The 14,052-nt window shown below is 43.4% G+C and overlaps 1 protein-coding gene across 7 annotated transcripts in view; it reads left to right on the forward strand.

The window, feature by feature from the left end:
• Window positions 1-1,976: 1,976 nt before the first annotated feature.
• ZNF207 (zinc finger protein 207) overlaps window positions 1,977-14,052 on the forward strand; it is a 32,144-nt gene continuing 20,068 nt past the window's right edge. For 4 of the 7 annotated variants that reach the window (XR_004054997.1, XR_004054996.1, XM_030923269.1 and 1 more), the window contains exons 1-6: window positions 1,993-2,187; window positions 3,639-3,765; window positions 10,593-10,731; window positions 13,079-13,246; window positions 13,373-13,448; window positions 13,949-13,996. Coding sequence is in view for 5 of the 7 variants with exons in the window: in XM_030923269.1 (XP_030779129.1) it covers window positions 2,147-2,187; window positions 3,639-3,765; window positions 10,593-10,731; window positions 13,079-13,246; window positions 13,373-13,448; window positions 13,949-13,996 (599 nt within the window). In the remaining 2 variants the exon portion in view is untranslated. Of the gene's footprint in view, window positions 2,188-3,638; window positions 3,766-10,592; window positions 10,732-13,078; window positions 13,247-13,372; window positions 13,449-13,948; window positions 13,997-14,052 lie in introns of all 7 variants that reach the window. The other 3 variants (XM_010372271.1, XM_010372273.1, XM_010372270.1) reach the window with 2 other exon arrangements.

Raw genomic sequence — 14,052 nt, forward strand, 5'->3', positions numbered from 1 at the left:
CTGCCTCAGTCTCCCATGTAGCTGGGATTACAGGTGCCCGCCACCATGCCCAGCTAATTTTTTTGTATTTTCAGTAGAGACAGGGTTTCATCATGTTGGTCAGGCTGGTCTCGAACTCCTGACCTCAGGTGATCCACCCACCTCAGCCTCCCAGAGTGCTGGGATTACAGGCGTGAGCCACTGCGCCCAGCCTAAACTTAGCCTTTAAAATTCAATTCAGCTCCACACTTTGTGCTTTTGGGCAAATTATTCCAGCTCTCTTAAGTCTCTTTTATCTCATCTCTATTAACAAGTTGACAATAATGGCTCCTACCCCAGAGGCTGAGATAAATAATGTTAAAAGTTACTACAATGCTTGGCACACGGTATGTGCTCCATGGATGTTATTATTTTCTGCTTTTAATAGTAACACATAACTTACATTACTAGTTATTACTATATGCCAAGCTCTGTTCTAAGTGCAGCCAGATGAAGTTTAAGTGCCTTGCCCAAAGTCAGGCAGCTAGGCAGTGGCACTGGTGGACTATGAACCCAAGCACTGGGCTTTTAACCACCTCTCACTTGCATGATCCTCCAGTTGCCCTCTTAGAACTCCTCTGTGCCTTCTCAGAGACTTCAGCCTGAAATCCAATTTCTGACAATGTTTCTAGGGTTTGCCAGAATCTGCCTTTGCTAGCCTCCCTAGGATTATCTCTTGTGACCAGCACCTTCACTGACAGCTCCAGTATTTTTTTTTTTTTGAGATGGAGTCTCACTCTGTCACCCATGCTGGAGTGCAATGGCGAGATCTCGGCTCACTGCAACCTTCACCTCCCAGGTTCAAGTGATACTCCTGCCTCATTCTCCAGAGTAGCTGAGGTTACAGGCGCCTGCCACTACGGCTGGCTAATTTTTGTATTTTTAGTAGACAGGGTTTCACCATGTTGGCCAGGCTGGTCTCGAACTCCTGACCTCAAGTGATCTGCCAGTCCCGGTCGGCCTCGGCCTCAGCCTCGGGCCCGGCCTATACTGCTGGGATTACAGGCATGAGCCATCGCGCCCGGCTATCAGCTCCAGTCTTACCACGACTAGCGTTTTCACGTGCCCAGCCTCAAAGACTTCAACTCTTTGCTCCCTTACTGAGATACCCTTTCCTTCACCTTGCTTGCTCCCTTTGACTCTTCAAGAAACCTTTCGTGTGTCGGGTGCAGCGGCTCCAGCCTTCAATCCAGCACTTCGGGAGGACGAGGCGGGCGGATCACTTAAGCCCAGGAATTCGAAACCGGCCTAGGTAACACGGTGAAACCCCATTTCTACTAAAAATACAAAAATTAGCCGGGCTTGGTGGCGTGGGCCTGCAGTCCGCAGGAGGCTGAGGTAGGAGAATCGCTTGAACCCGGGAGACAGAGGGTGCACTGAGTAGAGATCGCGCAGCTGCACTCCAGCCTGGGCGACAGAGCGAGACTTCGTCTCAGAAAAATAAAACAAAACAAAGAAAAACAAAACCTTTCTTGACAACCCAATGATCACTACCACTACGGCCGCCTTAGGACTCCCGCTCTCTGAGGTCCTACAGCACTTCACATTTCCCCCAACGCCGCACTGAGGGCTCTGCGTTGTGTACTCGTCTGTCACCAATCTGCGAGTTACAAAGCAGAGACTAACTTCTTTGGTTTAGCATTTAATAGGCACATAATCAACATTTACTGTTAAAACAAAATTAAAATTGGGCGCTGTCTCTATCTTTGTGATCGGCCCTAACTGCACTGGCAATCTTTCCCGTTTTTTCGTTTTCTGTTTTCCATTTGCATGTGCCTTGGCGTACCTAGGTCTCCGGCTCCTTTACAAAAGAAACCCGAAGTGCTCCGCAAGCACTGACAGCGAAAGCGAAAGACTCTCAAACGGACAAGATGTCAGCCACCTCTTCCCGCCTCTTAGTCCCACCCACTCAGGGCGGAGGTCTGCGTCATGTGACCTTCCCTTGCTGGCTCCGCCTCCTGCCGCAGTGCCTGACGGGAGGCGGAGCGGCGAACGAGGCCGTCGGCCATTTTGTGTCTGCTTCCTGTGGGACGCGGTGGTAGCCGTTGGGTCGGGAAAGTGAGGGATTTTCGCCTTGTTTCTCCTGCTTCTTTTCTCCTCCCTTTTACTTTGTCGGTAGAATACAGTTATGGGTCGCAAGAAGAAGAAGCAGCTGAAGCCGTGGTGCTGGTATCCTTTGTCGGTTTGAAGTCGAGGTCGCGCTGGGGTGCCGGTTGGTGGGGCCTGGGACTGGGAGGCCTGGGTTTGGCCTATGGCGTGGAGCGTTTGTATTTAAGCATCGGCGTGGGTGGCCTGGTGGCTGGGATTGGACTTGGGAAGGCTTCTAGGAAAATGGTGTTGGGAGGTCGAGAGGCTCTTGCAGTTGTGGATCGTGTGACTGACTCAGGAGGATCTTGTTTGGTGCGAATTTTGGACTCTGGGAGGCGGCCTGGACCCCTCCGCCAAGGACAGTGTCCCCTAGGGACTATTCAGCCACATTCCGTTGTTTTGGTGACGATTCAACAAAGGGACTTTTCTTCGAGTGCGATAGGCTTATTAATTCCATGGAGGGTTGGGGAAGAGCTTCCCAGTCTGTCACCCACTTTTTCCGTTTTTATGTACTTTATGTGTGCTTTGTGTTTTTTCGAATTGGCGGTTTATTAAAGGCCCAAGTTAGTCAACCCTGGTTTCGAACCTTTTTTATTTTTTTCTTTTCAGGGCTGGAGGAGAACTAGCTTCCGTGTCTCACCCAGAGGCGCCTAAATCTGCAGGAAGCGTTCTCACAGGGTGGAGTTTCTGTTACCCAACTTTGTGGGACTGAAAAATGACTATCTTATTAGAAAGGAAAACTCTTACTACAGTGTGGTACTATTTAATACTTTTTCCGGAAGCGTTAATATTCTTTACATTAAAATTGATCTTATTTAGTTTTGTACGTAAAGGCGGCTTGTTACAGTACTGCATTTATTTATGTAACAGCTTTAAAAATAGCTTAAATACAGTTATGAATTTTGTAATATGATTTTAGGAAAATCTGAGTAGTGAGGTAAGAATTCTGTTTTATTTAGTAAGAATTCTGTTTTATTGATTTTATTGAGCTGTGAATTTACATTGCTTGGCAACAAGTTCATTCGGAATTGGAAACAATTTTATGGATTGATCATTCGAAATTATGTGATTATTGTTCACCATATAATCTTAGATTCTAAATATTGCTAAATTCCTAATCCAGTTATTGCTATCGTCTACATGTCTAGTGAAGTAATTGTCTTGACAGAACCTTGGGGATTTCTTAACTGAACTCCTTCCTGTCCTCAGTGTGCGTTTGTAAATGTTGAAATATTTGTAACAAAAGTTAGTTTCACAGACATCTCTGTTGAACATACGAATTTGACAAAGTATATTGCTGATGACTGATGTGTTTTTTGGCGTGGTGAAGAGAGATGGGCTTCTAGGAAATTGAAAATATTGAAATTACATGGCATGTGCAGTCCTTAATTGTGTAATAAATACCAAAAGCAGGGTTTCTATACAGTACCATTTTGGTTTTAGCTGTTCCCATATTGTAATGTTATCCATGTGTTTTTATCATAGGCAGTGTCATCATTATGCTGTTTTTGTGCCTTAACAGTATTGATCAGGTATTGTAATAGAGATTTTGATGATGAGAAGATCCTTATACAGCACCAAAAAGCAAAGCATTTTAAATGCCATATATGTCACAAGAAATTATATACAGGACCTGGCTTAGCTATTCATTGCATGCAGGTAAGGATTTTTCTTCTGTATTTATTGTCCGCTTGTGATTCGGAAACAACTTGAAGGAATAATCTTTTTTATTTTTTTGAGCTTCGGTCTTGTCGCCCAGGCTGGAGTGCAGTGATGCAATCTCAGCTCACTGCAACCTCCGCCTCCCCAGTTAAAGTGATTCTTCTGCCTCAGCCTCCCGAGTAGCTGGGACTACAGGCGCCCGCCACCATGCCTGGCTAATTTTTTGTGTTTTTAGTACAGACTGGGGTTTCACCATGTTGACCAGGCTGGTCTGGAACTCCTGACCTCAGGTGATCCACCCACCTGGGCCTCCCGGAGTGCTGGGATTACAGACATGAGCCACCGCACCTGGCTGAAAGAATAATCATTTATTTCTCTGACAACTGTAATTTTTTTTTTTTTTTTGTTCATTTACTTACTGCAAAAGATAAGATAGTTAGTCAGCCTTAAAAAAAAAATTATTCGATAGCCATCAAGACAATAAACAAAACTGGCTTTTTATGTTTAAAGAGAGTTTATATTTGTATTTAGTTTGATAGTACCTTACTAGGGTAGATTGGTAACAGATTGAAATCACAAAATATTTCCTGAGTTCTTGGAGCAGAGAACAAGGATCAGCGATTTAAATTTTGTAGGTGGTCTGTCCATAAGGATTAATACTTAATTAGCTGTCATTACTCACTGCCATTGAAGGATTTGTTATTATTTGTAGCTGGGGGCTAGGCTAATTTCAGCAACTCATTTATTGGAAAGGCAGCGTTGTGTTCTTTGCTTTTAAGAGATGGCCTTGCTCTGTGGCCCAAGGCTGGATTGCAGTGACATGGTTATGGCTCACTGCAGCCTCAAACTCCTGGGTTCTAGCCATCTTTCTGCCTCGTTCTCCCAAAGCCCTGGGATTATAGACATGAGCCATTGTGCCAGCTCAGAATTGTATTTCATTTAATAATTTCTAGGTTTCAACCAGGCATGGTGGCTCACGCCTGTAATCCCAGTACTTTGGGAGGCCGAAGTGGGCGTATCACAAGGTCAGGAGTTCAAGACCAACGTGACCAACATGGTGAATACAAAAATTAGCCGGGTGTGGTGGGGTGCGCCTGTAATCCCAGCTACTGGGGAGTCTGAGGCAGGAGAATCATTTGAACCCTGGAGGTGTAGGTTGCAGTGAGCCGAGATCGCGCCACTGCATTCCAGCCTGGGCGACAGGGTGAGACTCCATCCCCAAAATAATAATAGTAATAATAACAATAATTTCTAGGTTTCTTAAGTTCTTTTAAGTAAATAGAGCATTGTAATTTATAGTTTTTAAGATCTAGTAATTACCTTCATGTCTCATTCAATGTTACTCTACTTTTGCTTAGTCCTAGAGCCGTCTATACTTTTGCTAAATTATACCTTAGAGAAATATGAGAAGATCAAATACCCAATCATTGGAAACTACTATTGGTGGGAGGTAGGGAGACATGGTTTCTCCGGATTTAAAGATAAATTTATATAGATCCTTTTCACTCCATATACTTTAACAACAATTTAATACTCACTTTAAAATGTTGACCAGGTGCGGTGGCTCACGCCTGTAATACCAGCAGTTTGGGAGGCTGAGGCGGATGGATCACCTGAGGTCACGAGTTTGAGACCAACCTGGCCAACATGGTGAAACCCCATCTCTACTAAAAATAGAAAAAATTAACTGGGCTTGTAGTCCTGGCTACCCACGGGGCTGAAACAGGAGAATCACTTGAACCTGGGAAGTGGAGTTTGCAGTGAGCTGAGTTTGTGCCACTGCACTCCAGCCTGGGTGACAGAGACTCCGTCTCAAAAAAAAAAAAGTGTTAGAGAACCAAAAGTGTTAGAGAACCTACTACATGTTAGACCCACAGCTGTTCACTGTTGCAGCCACTAGTTACATGTGGCTATTTGAAATTCTATAAATAGCTAAATGTTCAGTTTCTCTGTCACGTAGCTAACTATTACATTGGATAATGTGGATAAGAACATTTTCTTTTGATTGATTGACAGACAGGGTCTCACCCTGTTGCCCAGGCTGGAGTGCAGATCATAGCTCACTGCAGCTTTGAACTCCCTTACTCAAATGATCCTTCCACCTCAGCCTCCTGAGTACCTGGGACCACAGGTGTGTGCCACCATACCCGGCTATTTTTAAAATTTTATTTTGTAGAGACGGGGTCTCACTATGTTGCCTAGGCTGGTCTCCAACTCCTGGGATCAAGTGATTCTCCCACCTCAGCCTCCCAAAGTGCTGGAATTACAGTTGTGAGCCACTGTGCCTGGCCGTTTTCTTTAGTTCTGAATGAAATGGGGGTTTAAATGGAGATATATGCTCTGTCACTTTATTTATTTACTTATTTTTTTGGAGACAGAGTTTTGCTCTGTCTTGTGCTCACTGCAACCTCTGCCTCCTGGGATTAAGTGATTCTCATGCATCAGCCTCCTGAGTAGCTAGGATTACAGGCGTGCACCACTGTGCCTGTCTGAGTTTTGTATTTTTAGTAGAGATGGGGTTTCGCCACGTTGGCCAGGCTGGTCTTGAACTCCTGGCTTCACGTGATCCTGTCTCGGCCTCCCAGAGTGCTGGGATTACAGATATAAGTCACTGCAGCTGGCCTCTGTTAGACTTTTTTTTTTTTTTTCTTTTTTAAGACGGAGTCTCTTTTGCCCAGGCTGGAGTGCAGTGGTGCAATCTTGGCTCACTGCAACCTCTGCTCCCCGGGTTCAAGTGATTCTCCTGCCTCAGCCTCCCGAGTAGCTGGGATTACAGGTGCCTTCCATTGCGCCTGGCTAATTTTTTTGTATTTTTAGTAGAGATGGGATTTCAACATCTTGGCCAGGCTGGTCTTGAACGCCTGACCTGATCCACCTTCCTTGGCCTCCCAAAGTGCTGGGATCACAGGCGTGAGCCACGGCGTCCAGCCTGTAAGACTTTTTTAAAAGGATTTTTCTGGCTGCAGGGTTGAAAGTAGAGTGCAGAGTACAGTGAGACCAGTTTAGAAAACTTGGAATATTACAGACAAGAGGAGATGGTGACAGAGACCAGAGTTTGATAGGTTAGATATGGGGTATAAGAAAAACTGAGGAGTTAAAGGTGATCTCAAGATGGTTTGGCTAGGTGCGGTGGCTCATGCCTGTAATCAGCACTTTGAGAGGCCGAGTTGGACTAATCACTTGATCCTAATAGTTCAAGACTAGCCTGGGCAATGTAATGAGACCCTATCTCTACAAAAAATGCAAAGCTGGGCATGGGGGCACATGCCTGTGTCCCAGCTACTGAGGAGGCTGAGGCAGGAAGGATCACTTGGGCTAGGGAGGACGAGACTGCAGTGAGCCATGATAGCACTACTTAGCTTTAACTTGGGTAACAAGAGTGAGACCCTATCTCAAAAATGTTTTATCTGAGCATTGTGAAAAATGAGTTAGCATATATCGAAATGTGAAAAGCTACAGGGATAATAGACTTAAATGAGAATAAGGGAGGCCTGTGTTAATTTTGAATGTAGGTATGTTTGATGTCTATTAAATATTCAGACGGAAAGGTTAAGCAGTTTGATGTACAGGTGAGGAATTCACAGAAGTTAAAACAGGAGATAGCAATTTGGAAGCATATAATGTACGGGTGGGTAGTTTAAGCCATGCTACTAGATTTCCTTTCTAGGGACTGTAGTGTGGATGGAAATTAGGTGCTCTCTGCTCTTGGCCACTTCCAATATTTGAAGGTCAGGAGATTAAAAGGAATCATCCAAGGAGATTGAAAGGTAGGAAAACCAAGAATAGTGCCCTGGAAATCAATGATGTGTTTCAAGGAGTGACTTATTTAACTGAGTCAAATGCTGGTGGTTGGTTCAGTAAGAGGACCGAGACTGGGTTAATAAAGTCATTGGTGACTTGACAAAGAGTGATTGCTAAGAGTAGTGAGGGTGAAGTGTGATTACGGTGCTTTGAAGAGACAAAGGGAGAGGAAGCGGAGGCACTCTTAGGGAGTTGTACTATATGAAGAGCAGAGAAGTGGTGTGGAAGCTGCAAGGAGGTTAGTTGAGAAACTGTTAGTAACATTATTAATTGTCTAAGTGCCTTTATTTAGTCCTATTTTCACAGCAACCTGTGAGATAGGCCTGGCAGTTAAATCATACCAGTTTTATAGATGATAAACTGTAGGACATGATTAGTAAGTTAGGTGGTTCCCTGCAGTTTCTCATCAATGCTTGCCTCCTGTCTTTTCAACCAAGACCCTTTGACTTTGCTTGACAAGGTCCCAAGACATCTAATTCTGGCTGTACCATAATAGATAACACCTTTAAATTAATAAATCGTTGCCCTCAGAAATGTAGTGAAGACTAGTGTGTATGTGAATGTAATTGTTTATAGAATGCCTGTTGCGTCATCTCTTTAAGAATAGCAAAATATTCCAAAAATCCTTAGGAAACAGGGCAATTAAGTCACTTGTTGAGTCGCTTTATCCATAAACATTTTAATTGCTATATAAGGAATAGCTTTTAACAATCAGATATTAAGATAATTTCTGAGTTTGGTTTGCATGCCCCAGTTTCAAATCTTTAAGTGAGATACATTGCTAAGGAGAAAATACTTACCTTTTTGTAGTTACTTTTCTGTTCATACATGAAAATGTTTTATGAGGAAAGAAAAAATGAGTGTTATTTGGGCGAATATATCTAAGTCGTTAGCCTAAATCAGGGCTTCTCAAACTTGAGCATGCATTAGCATTTCCAGAAAGACTTGATAGTCTAGGTAAAATACTTTGACGTCTACTTCAGCAAAATGGCTTGCTGAAGAAACCAAGACTGGGAGGGATATTGACGAATGTTGTCCAGATCTGAAGATTAGAAGCATTTATGTAGCAAAACAATATAGTGAGAAAAAAAATCCCAGATTTTCAGTGTGTTGCAAGAAACATGTTGAAGTGCCTCAGGGCCGGGTATGGTGGCTCACCCCTGTAACCCCAGCACTTTAGGTGACACTGAGGCGGGTGCATCCCTTGAGTTCAGGAGTTTGAGACCAGTGTGAGGAATGTAACAAAACCCCATTGCCACAGAAAATACAAAAATTAGCCAGGCATGGCGGTGCACACACCTGTAGTCCCAGTTACTTGGGAAGCTCAGGGGGAGGATGGCTTGAGCTTGAGAGGCAGAGGTTGCAGTGAGCTGAGATAATGCCACTGTACTCCTGCCTGGGCAGCAGAGTGAGACCCTGTCTTAAAAAAAAAAGTAAAATGCCTCACGTAACTCATTAGTTGCAAGTGATACTGATTGTAAATGTAACTTTTCTAGTTTGTGACCAGAGGCTTGTCTCAAGATCTATACTTAGAAAATTTGCTATTGTAATTATTATTATTATTATTATTATTTTTGAGACAGAATCTCGCTCTCTTGCCCGGGCTACAGTGCCATGGCTCACTGCAACCTCTGCCTCCCGTGTTCAAGCGATTCTCCTGCCTCAGCCTCCTGAGTAGCTGGAATTACAGGTGCATGCCACCATGCCAGGCTAATTTTTGTATTTTTAGTAGAGACAGGGTTTCACCACGTTGGTCAGGCTGATCTCAGACTCCTGACCTTGTGATCCGCCTGCCTTGGCCTCCCAAAGTGCTGGGATTACAGGCGTGAGCCACCGCGCCTGGCTTTTTATTTTTTTATTTTTATTTTTGGAGACAGTCTCGTTTCAGCCCAGGCTGGAGTGTTAACTGCAACCTCTGCCTCCCGTGTTCAAGTTATTGTCATGCCTCAGCCTGTCCAGTGGCTGGGATTACTGGTGTGCACCACCATACCCAGCTTTTTTTAATTTTTATTTTTGAGGGACTCTTCCCTCTGTCGTGTAGACTGGATTGCAGTGTTGCGATCTCTGCTCACTTCAAGCGATTCTCCCTCCTCAGCCTCCTGAATAGCTGGTATTACAGGCACCCCCCACCACGCCCGGCTAATTTTTGTATTTTTGGTGGGAACAGGGTTTTGCCATGTTGGCCAGGCTGGTCTCAAACTCCTGACTCAGGTGAACCACCTGTCTCGGCCTCCCCAGTGCTGGGATTACAGGTGTGAGCCACCTCACCTGGCTATATTGTAATTCTAATATGAGACTCTTTCCTAATCTTTACTTAATTCACATGTGAAACATCCCTGATTTGGATAGGACTACTAGTTACTGCTAATAATTAAAGTAATCAAGATTATATGATAAACTTGAAAGAATGTTTATTGAATGTTTACTGTGTGTTAGACGTCTGGCCAAGTGTTTTTTATATACAGTATTTAATCCTAAAAACAACTCTAGAAGTTAGCTACTATATAGATGAAGTAAACTGAGGCTTAGAGGTCCACTGACCTGCTTGATATCAGTCACAGAGCTAGTGAATGGCAAAACTGGGAATTGACCCTACGTGGCCTCACCATAGAACATTTATTCTTTTTTTTTTTTTTTTTTTTTTTTGAGACGGAGTCTCGCTCTGTCGCCCAGGCTGGAGTGCAGTGGCCGGATCTCAGCTCACTGCCAGCTCCGCCTCCTGGGTTCACGCCATTCTCCTGCCTCAGCCTCCCGAGTGGCTGGGACTACAGGCGCCTGCCACCTCGCCCGGCTAGTTTTTGTATTTTTTAGTAGAGACGGGGTTTCACCGTGTTCGCCAGGATGGTCTCGATCTCGTGACCTCGTGATCCGCCCGTCTCGGCCTCCCAAAGTGCTGGGATTACAGGCTTGAGCCACTGCGCCCGGCAGAACATTTATTCTTTAACATTATACTAAGTAGTCTTTGATTAATTCGTAATTATTCTTAAAAAAGACTTTTATCTAATGGAAATTGTTGTTGTTAGGTACATAAAGAAACAATAGATGCCGTACCGAATGCAATACCTGGAAGAACAGACATAGAATTGGAAATATATGGTATGGAAGGTATTCCAGAAAAAGACATGGATGAAAGACGACGACTTCTTGAGCAGAAAACACAAGGTAAATATTGGGATTTTTTTTTTTTTTTTTTTTTTTTTGAGACAGAGGCTTACTCTGTCCAGCCAAGGCTGGAGTACAGTGGTGTGATCTCGGCTCTCTGCATCTTCTGCCTCCAGGGTTTAAGTGAGTCTTTTTTTTTTTTTTTTTGATGTGGAGTCTTGCTCTGTTGCCAGGCTGTAGTGCAGTGGCATGATCTCGGCTCACTGCACTGCAGCCTGTGCCTCCCAGGTTCAGGTGATACTCTTGCCTCGGCCTCCTGAGTTGCTGGGACTACAGGCATGCACCACCACGCCTGGCTAATTTTTGTGGTGTTAGTAGACACAGGGTTTTACCATGTTGGCCAGGCTGGTCTTGAACTCCAGACCTTAAGTGGTGATCTGCCCGCTTTGGCCTCCCAAAGTGCTGGGATTACAGGCACAAGCCACTGTGCCCAGCCTCAAGTGATTATTGTGCCTCAGCCACCTGAGTAGCTGGGATTACAGGTTTGTGCCACCACACCCAACTGATTTTTGTTTGTTTTTGTTTTTGAGACAGAGTCTCTGTTGCCCAGGTTGGAGTGCAGTGGTATGATCTCGGCTCACCACAACCTCCGCTTCTCAGGTTCAAGCGATTCTCCTGCCCCAGCCTCTGGAGTAACTGGCATTAGAAGTGCGCACCACCACACCTGGCTAATTTTTGTATTTTCAGTAGAGAGGGGTTTCACCATGTTGGTCAGGCTGTTCTCGAACTCCTGACCTCGTGATCTGCTCCTTACCTAGTGATCCACCCGCCTCGGCCTCCCAAAGTGCTGGGATTACAGGTGTGAGCCACCTTGCCCGGCTTGTATTTTTTTTTTTTAATTAATTAATTTATTTTGAGACAGAGTCTAGCTGTTGGCTAGGCTGGAGTGCAGTGACATGATTTCATTTCACTGCAACCTCAGCTTCACAGACTTAAGTGATTCTCGTGCCTCAGCTGCTCAGCTGGGATTTCAGGCGTGTACCACTATTCCCAGCTTTTTTTTTTTTTTTCCTGTGTTTTCAGTAGAGACAGTGTTTCACCATGTTGCCTAGGCTGTTCTCAAACTCCTGGCCTCAAGTGATCCCCCCGCCTCAGCCTCCCAAAGTGCTGGAATTACAGAACTGAGTCACCACACCTGGCCTAGATTTTTTTATATTTTTTAGTAGAAAGGGAGTTTCACCATGTTGGTCAGATTGGTCTCAAACTCCTGACCTCAAGCAATCTACCTGCCAAGGCCTCCCAAAGTGCTGGGATTACAGGTGTGAGCCACCATCTCTCTCCCCTTGTGATAATATTCTTTTTTCAGCCTCACTGAAGCCCAGAGTTACTATTTTCAATTATAAATGTAATGGTAGGTTAGTTGCAGTGGCTCACACCTGTAATCCCAGCACTATGGGCAGGCAGTGCGGGAAGATTGCTTGAGCCCAGAAATTGGGAGACCAACCTAGGCAATAGAAAGTGACACGCTGTCTTTACAAAAAAAATATAGAAATTAGCTGGGCGTGGTGGCACATGCCTATAGTCTCAGCTGAGGTGGGAGTATGTCTTGAGCCCAGGGGGTTGAGGCTTCAGTGAGCTCTGAATTCTCCACTGCAGCCTGGGTAACAGAGTGAGATCCTATCTAGATAGATAAATTGACTGGTCACTCGATAGATAAGATAGATAAAATTGAGTGGTAGATCTATCTATTTGGAATTTAAAATTTGAGCTCTGTTTTTGAAGACATGTACTTGATTGGTATATATGCAGTACTTTTTGGATCATTCCATTTTCTTGTATTATTATTCATAATTGAATTGCAAATAGAATTAACAAGTGTTAAGGCATATGAAAATGAAGGACCCCCTATAATTTCAGTGCTTTAGGTGGCTTGAGGCAGTAGGATCAATTGAGGCCAAAAGTTCGAGACCTCATCTTTACCAAAAATAATAATAATAATAATTTTTTTAAAAGGCCCGGTGTTGTGGCATGTGCCTGCAGTCCCAGCTACTTGGGAGACTGAGGCGGGAGCATCACTTCAGCCCAGGAGTTTGAGAGTGCAGTGAGCTGCAATCGTGCCATTGCTTTCCAGCCTGCATCACAGAGCAAGACCCTACTAAAAATTTAAAAGAAAAAAATACTGATTTAGGATAATCATTTTACCTTTTATGGGACAGGGAAAGAACGTTAACCTTGTTTAATATAGGGTGAAAACACATTTGAAGAACATAGAGCAATATTGAATTTTGGGGGAAGAAAAATCTCATGAACTAATTTTACCAATATAAGTATTTTTAAATATTGAATGTTGTAAGTAAACTTTCTTAGTTTTTACTCTATGGAAATAATTAAGATTTTTTTGTAACAGAAAGTCAAAAAAAGAAGCAACAAGATGATTCTGATGAATACGATGATGATGACTCTGCAGCCTCAACTTCATTTCAGCCACAGCCTGTTCAACCTCAACAAGGTTATATTCCCCCAATGGCACAGCCAGGACTGCCACCAGTACCAGGAGCACCAGGAATGCCTCCAGGTAGCACATAGGATTGCTTAAAATCTAACATTTTTAGGGCATTATTTATATTGTATCGAAGTATTACTTTCTTCCCCCTAACTCTTTAATATTTGTTATTATTTTGATTGAAATTCTTGCTTGTAGGCATACCTCCATTAATGCCAGGTGTTCCTCCTCTGATGCCAGGAATGCCACCAGTTATGCCAGGCATGCCACCTGGGTAAGAAAATTTTTAAAATTATCTTGTAGGCTTGTGCCTAGTAATGATCTTTTTCAATTTGGATGTTATATGAATGAAATGTTAGTTTCCATTTTTTGCTTTAGAAGAAGGTATGGGCTCTATAAATCTTGTCTAATAAAGGGATCAACCAAAAAATTTAAGGAGTATAAATTTGCCTCTGAATAATAGATTTTTGGGTTTTAGGATATATGTAAGCAACCATCTACTTCAATTGCATTTGCTGTGATTAAAGTAGTTGGTTATTTATAGATTTGCGTTTCTGAGATTCAGAACTATCTGTGACACTTTGTAGTTGTGACAAGAAGCAGACAAACTGTAAATGATTTATTTGTCAAAGCATCAAAACTAAAATGAGTATGAGGTGCTTGTGCCCGTCACTTTTACTTAAATATTGTTGGATGTGAGAGGTATACAATACACTTTCCCACTGTATTTTGAAAATCACAGTTAGATTTTGATTTTGTCATACATTTTCACAGATTGCATCATCAGAGAAAATACACCCAGTCATTTTGCGGTGAAAACATGTAAGCATCTCATTCATAATGTAATTCAGGAGGTATAATCATACTGTCATTTTTTT

The sequence above is a fragment of the Rhinopithecus roxellana genome, chromosome 19 (assembly GCF_007565055.1).
Source record: "Rhinopithecus roxellana isolate Shanxi Qingling chromosome 19, ASM756505v1, whole genome shotgun sequence".
NCBI lineage: Eukaryota > Metazoa > Chordata > Mammalia > Primates > Cercopithecidae > Rhinopithecus > Rhinopithecus roxellana.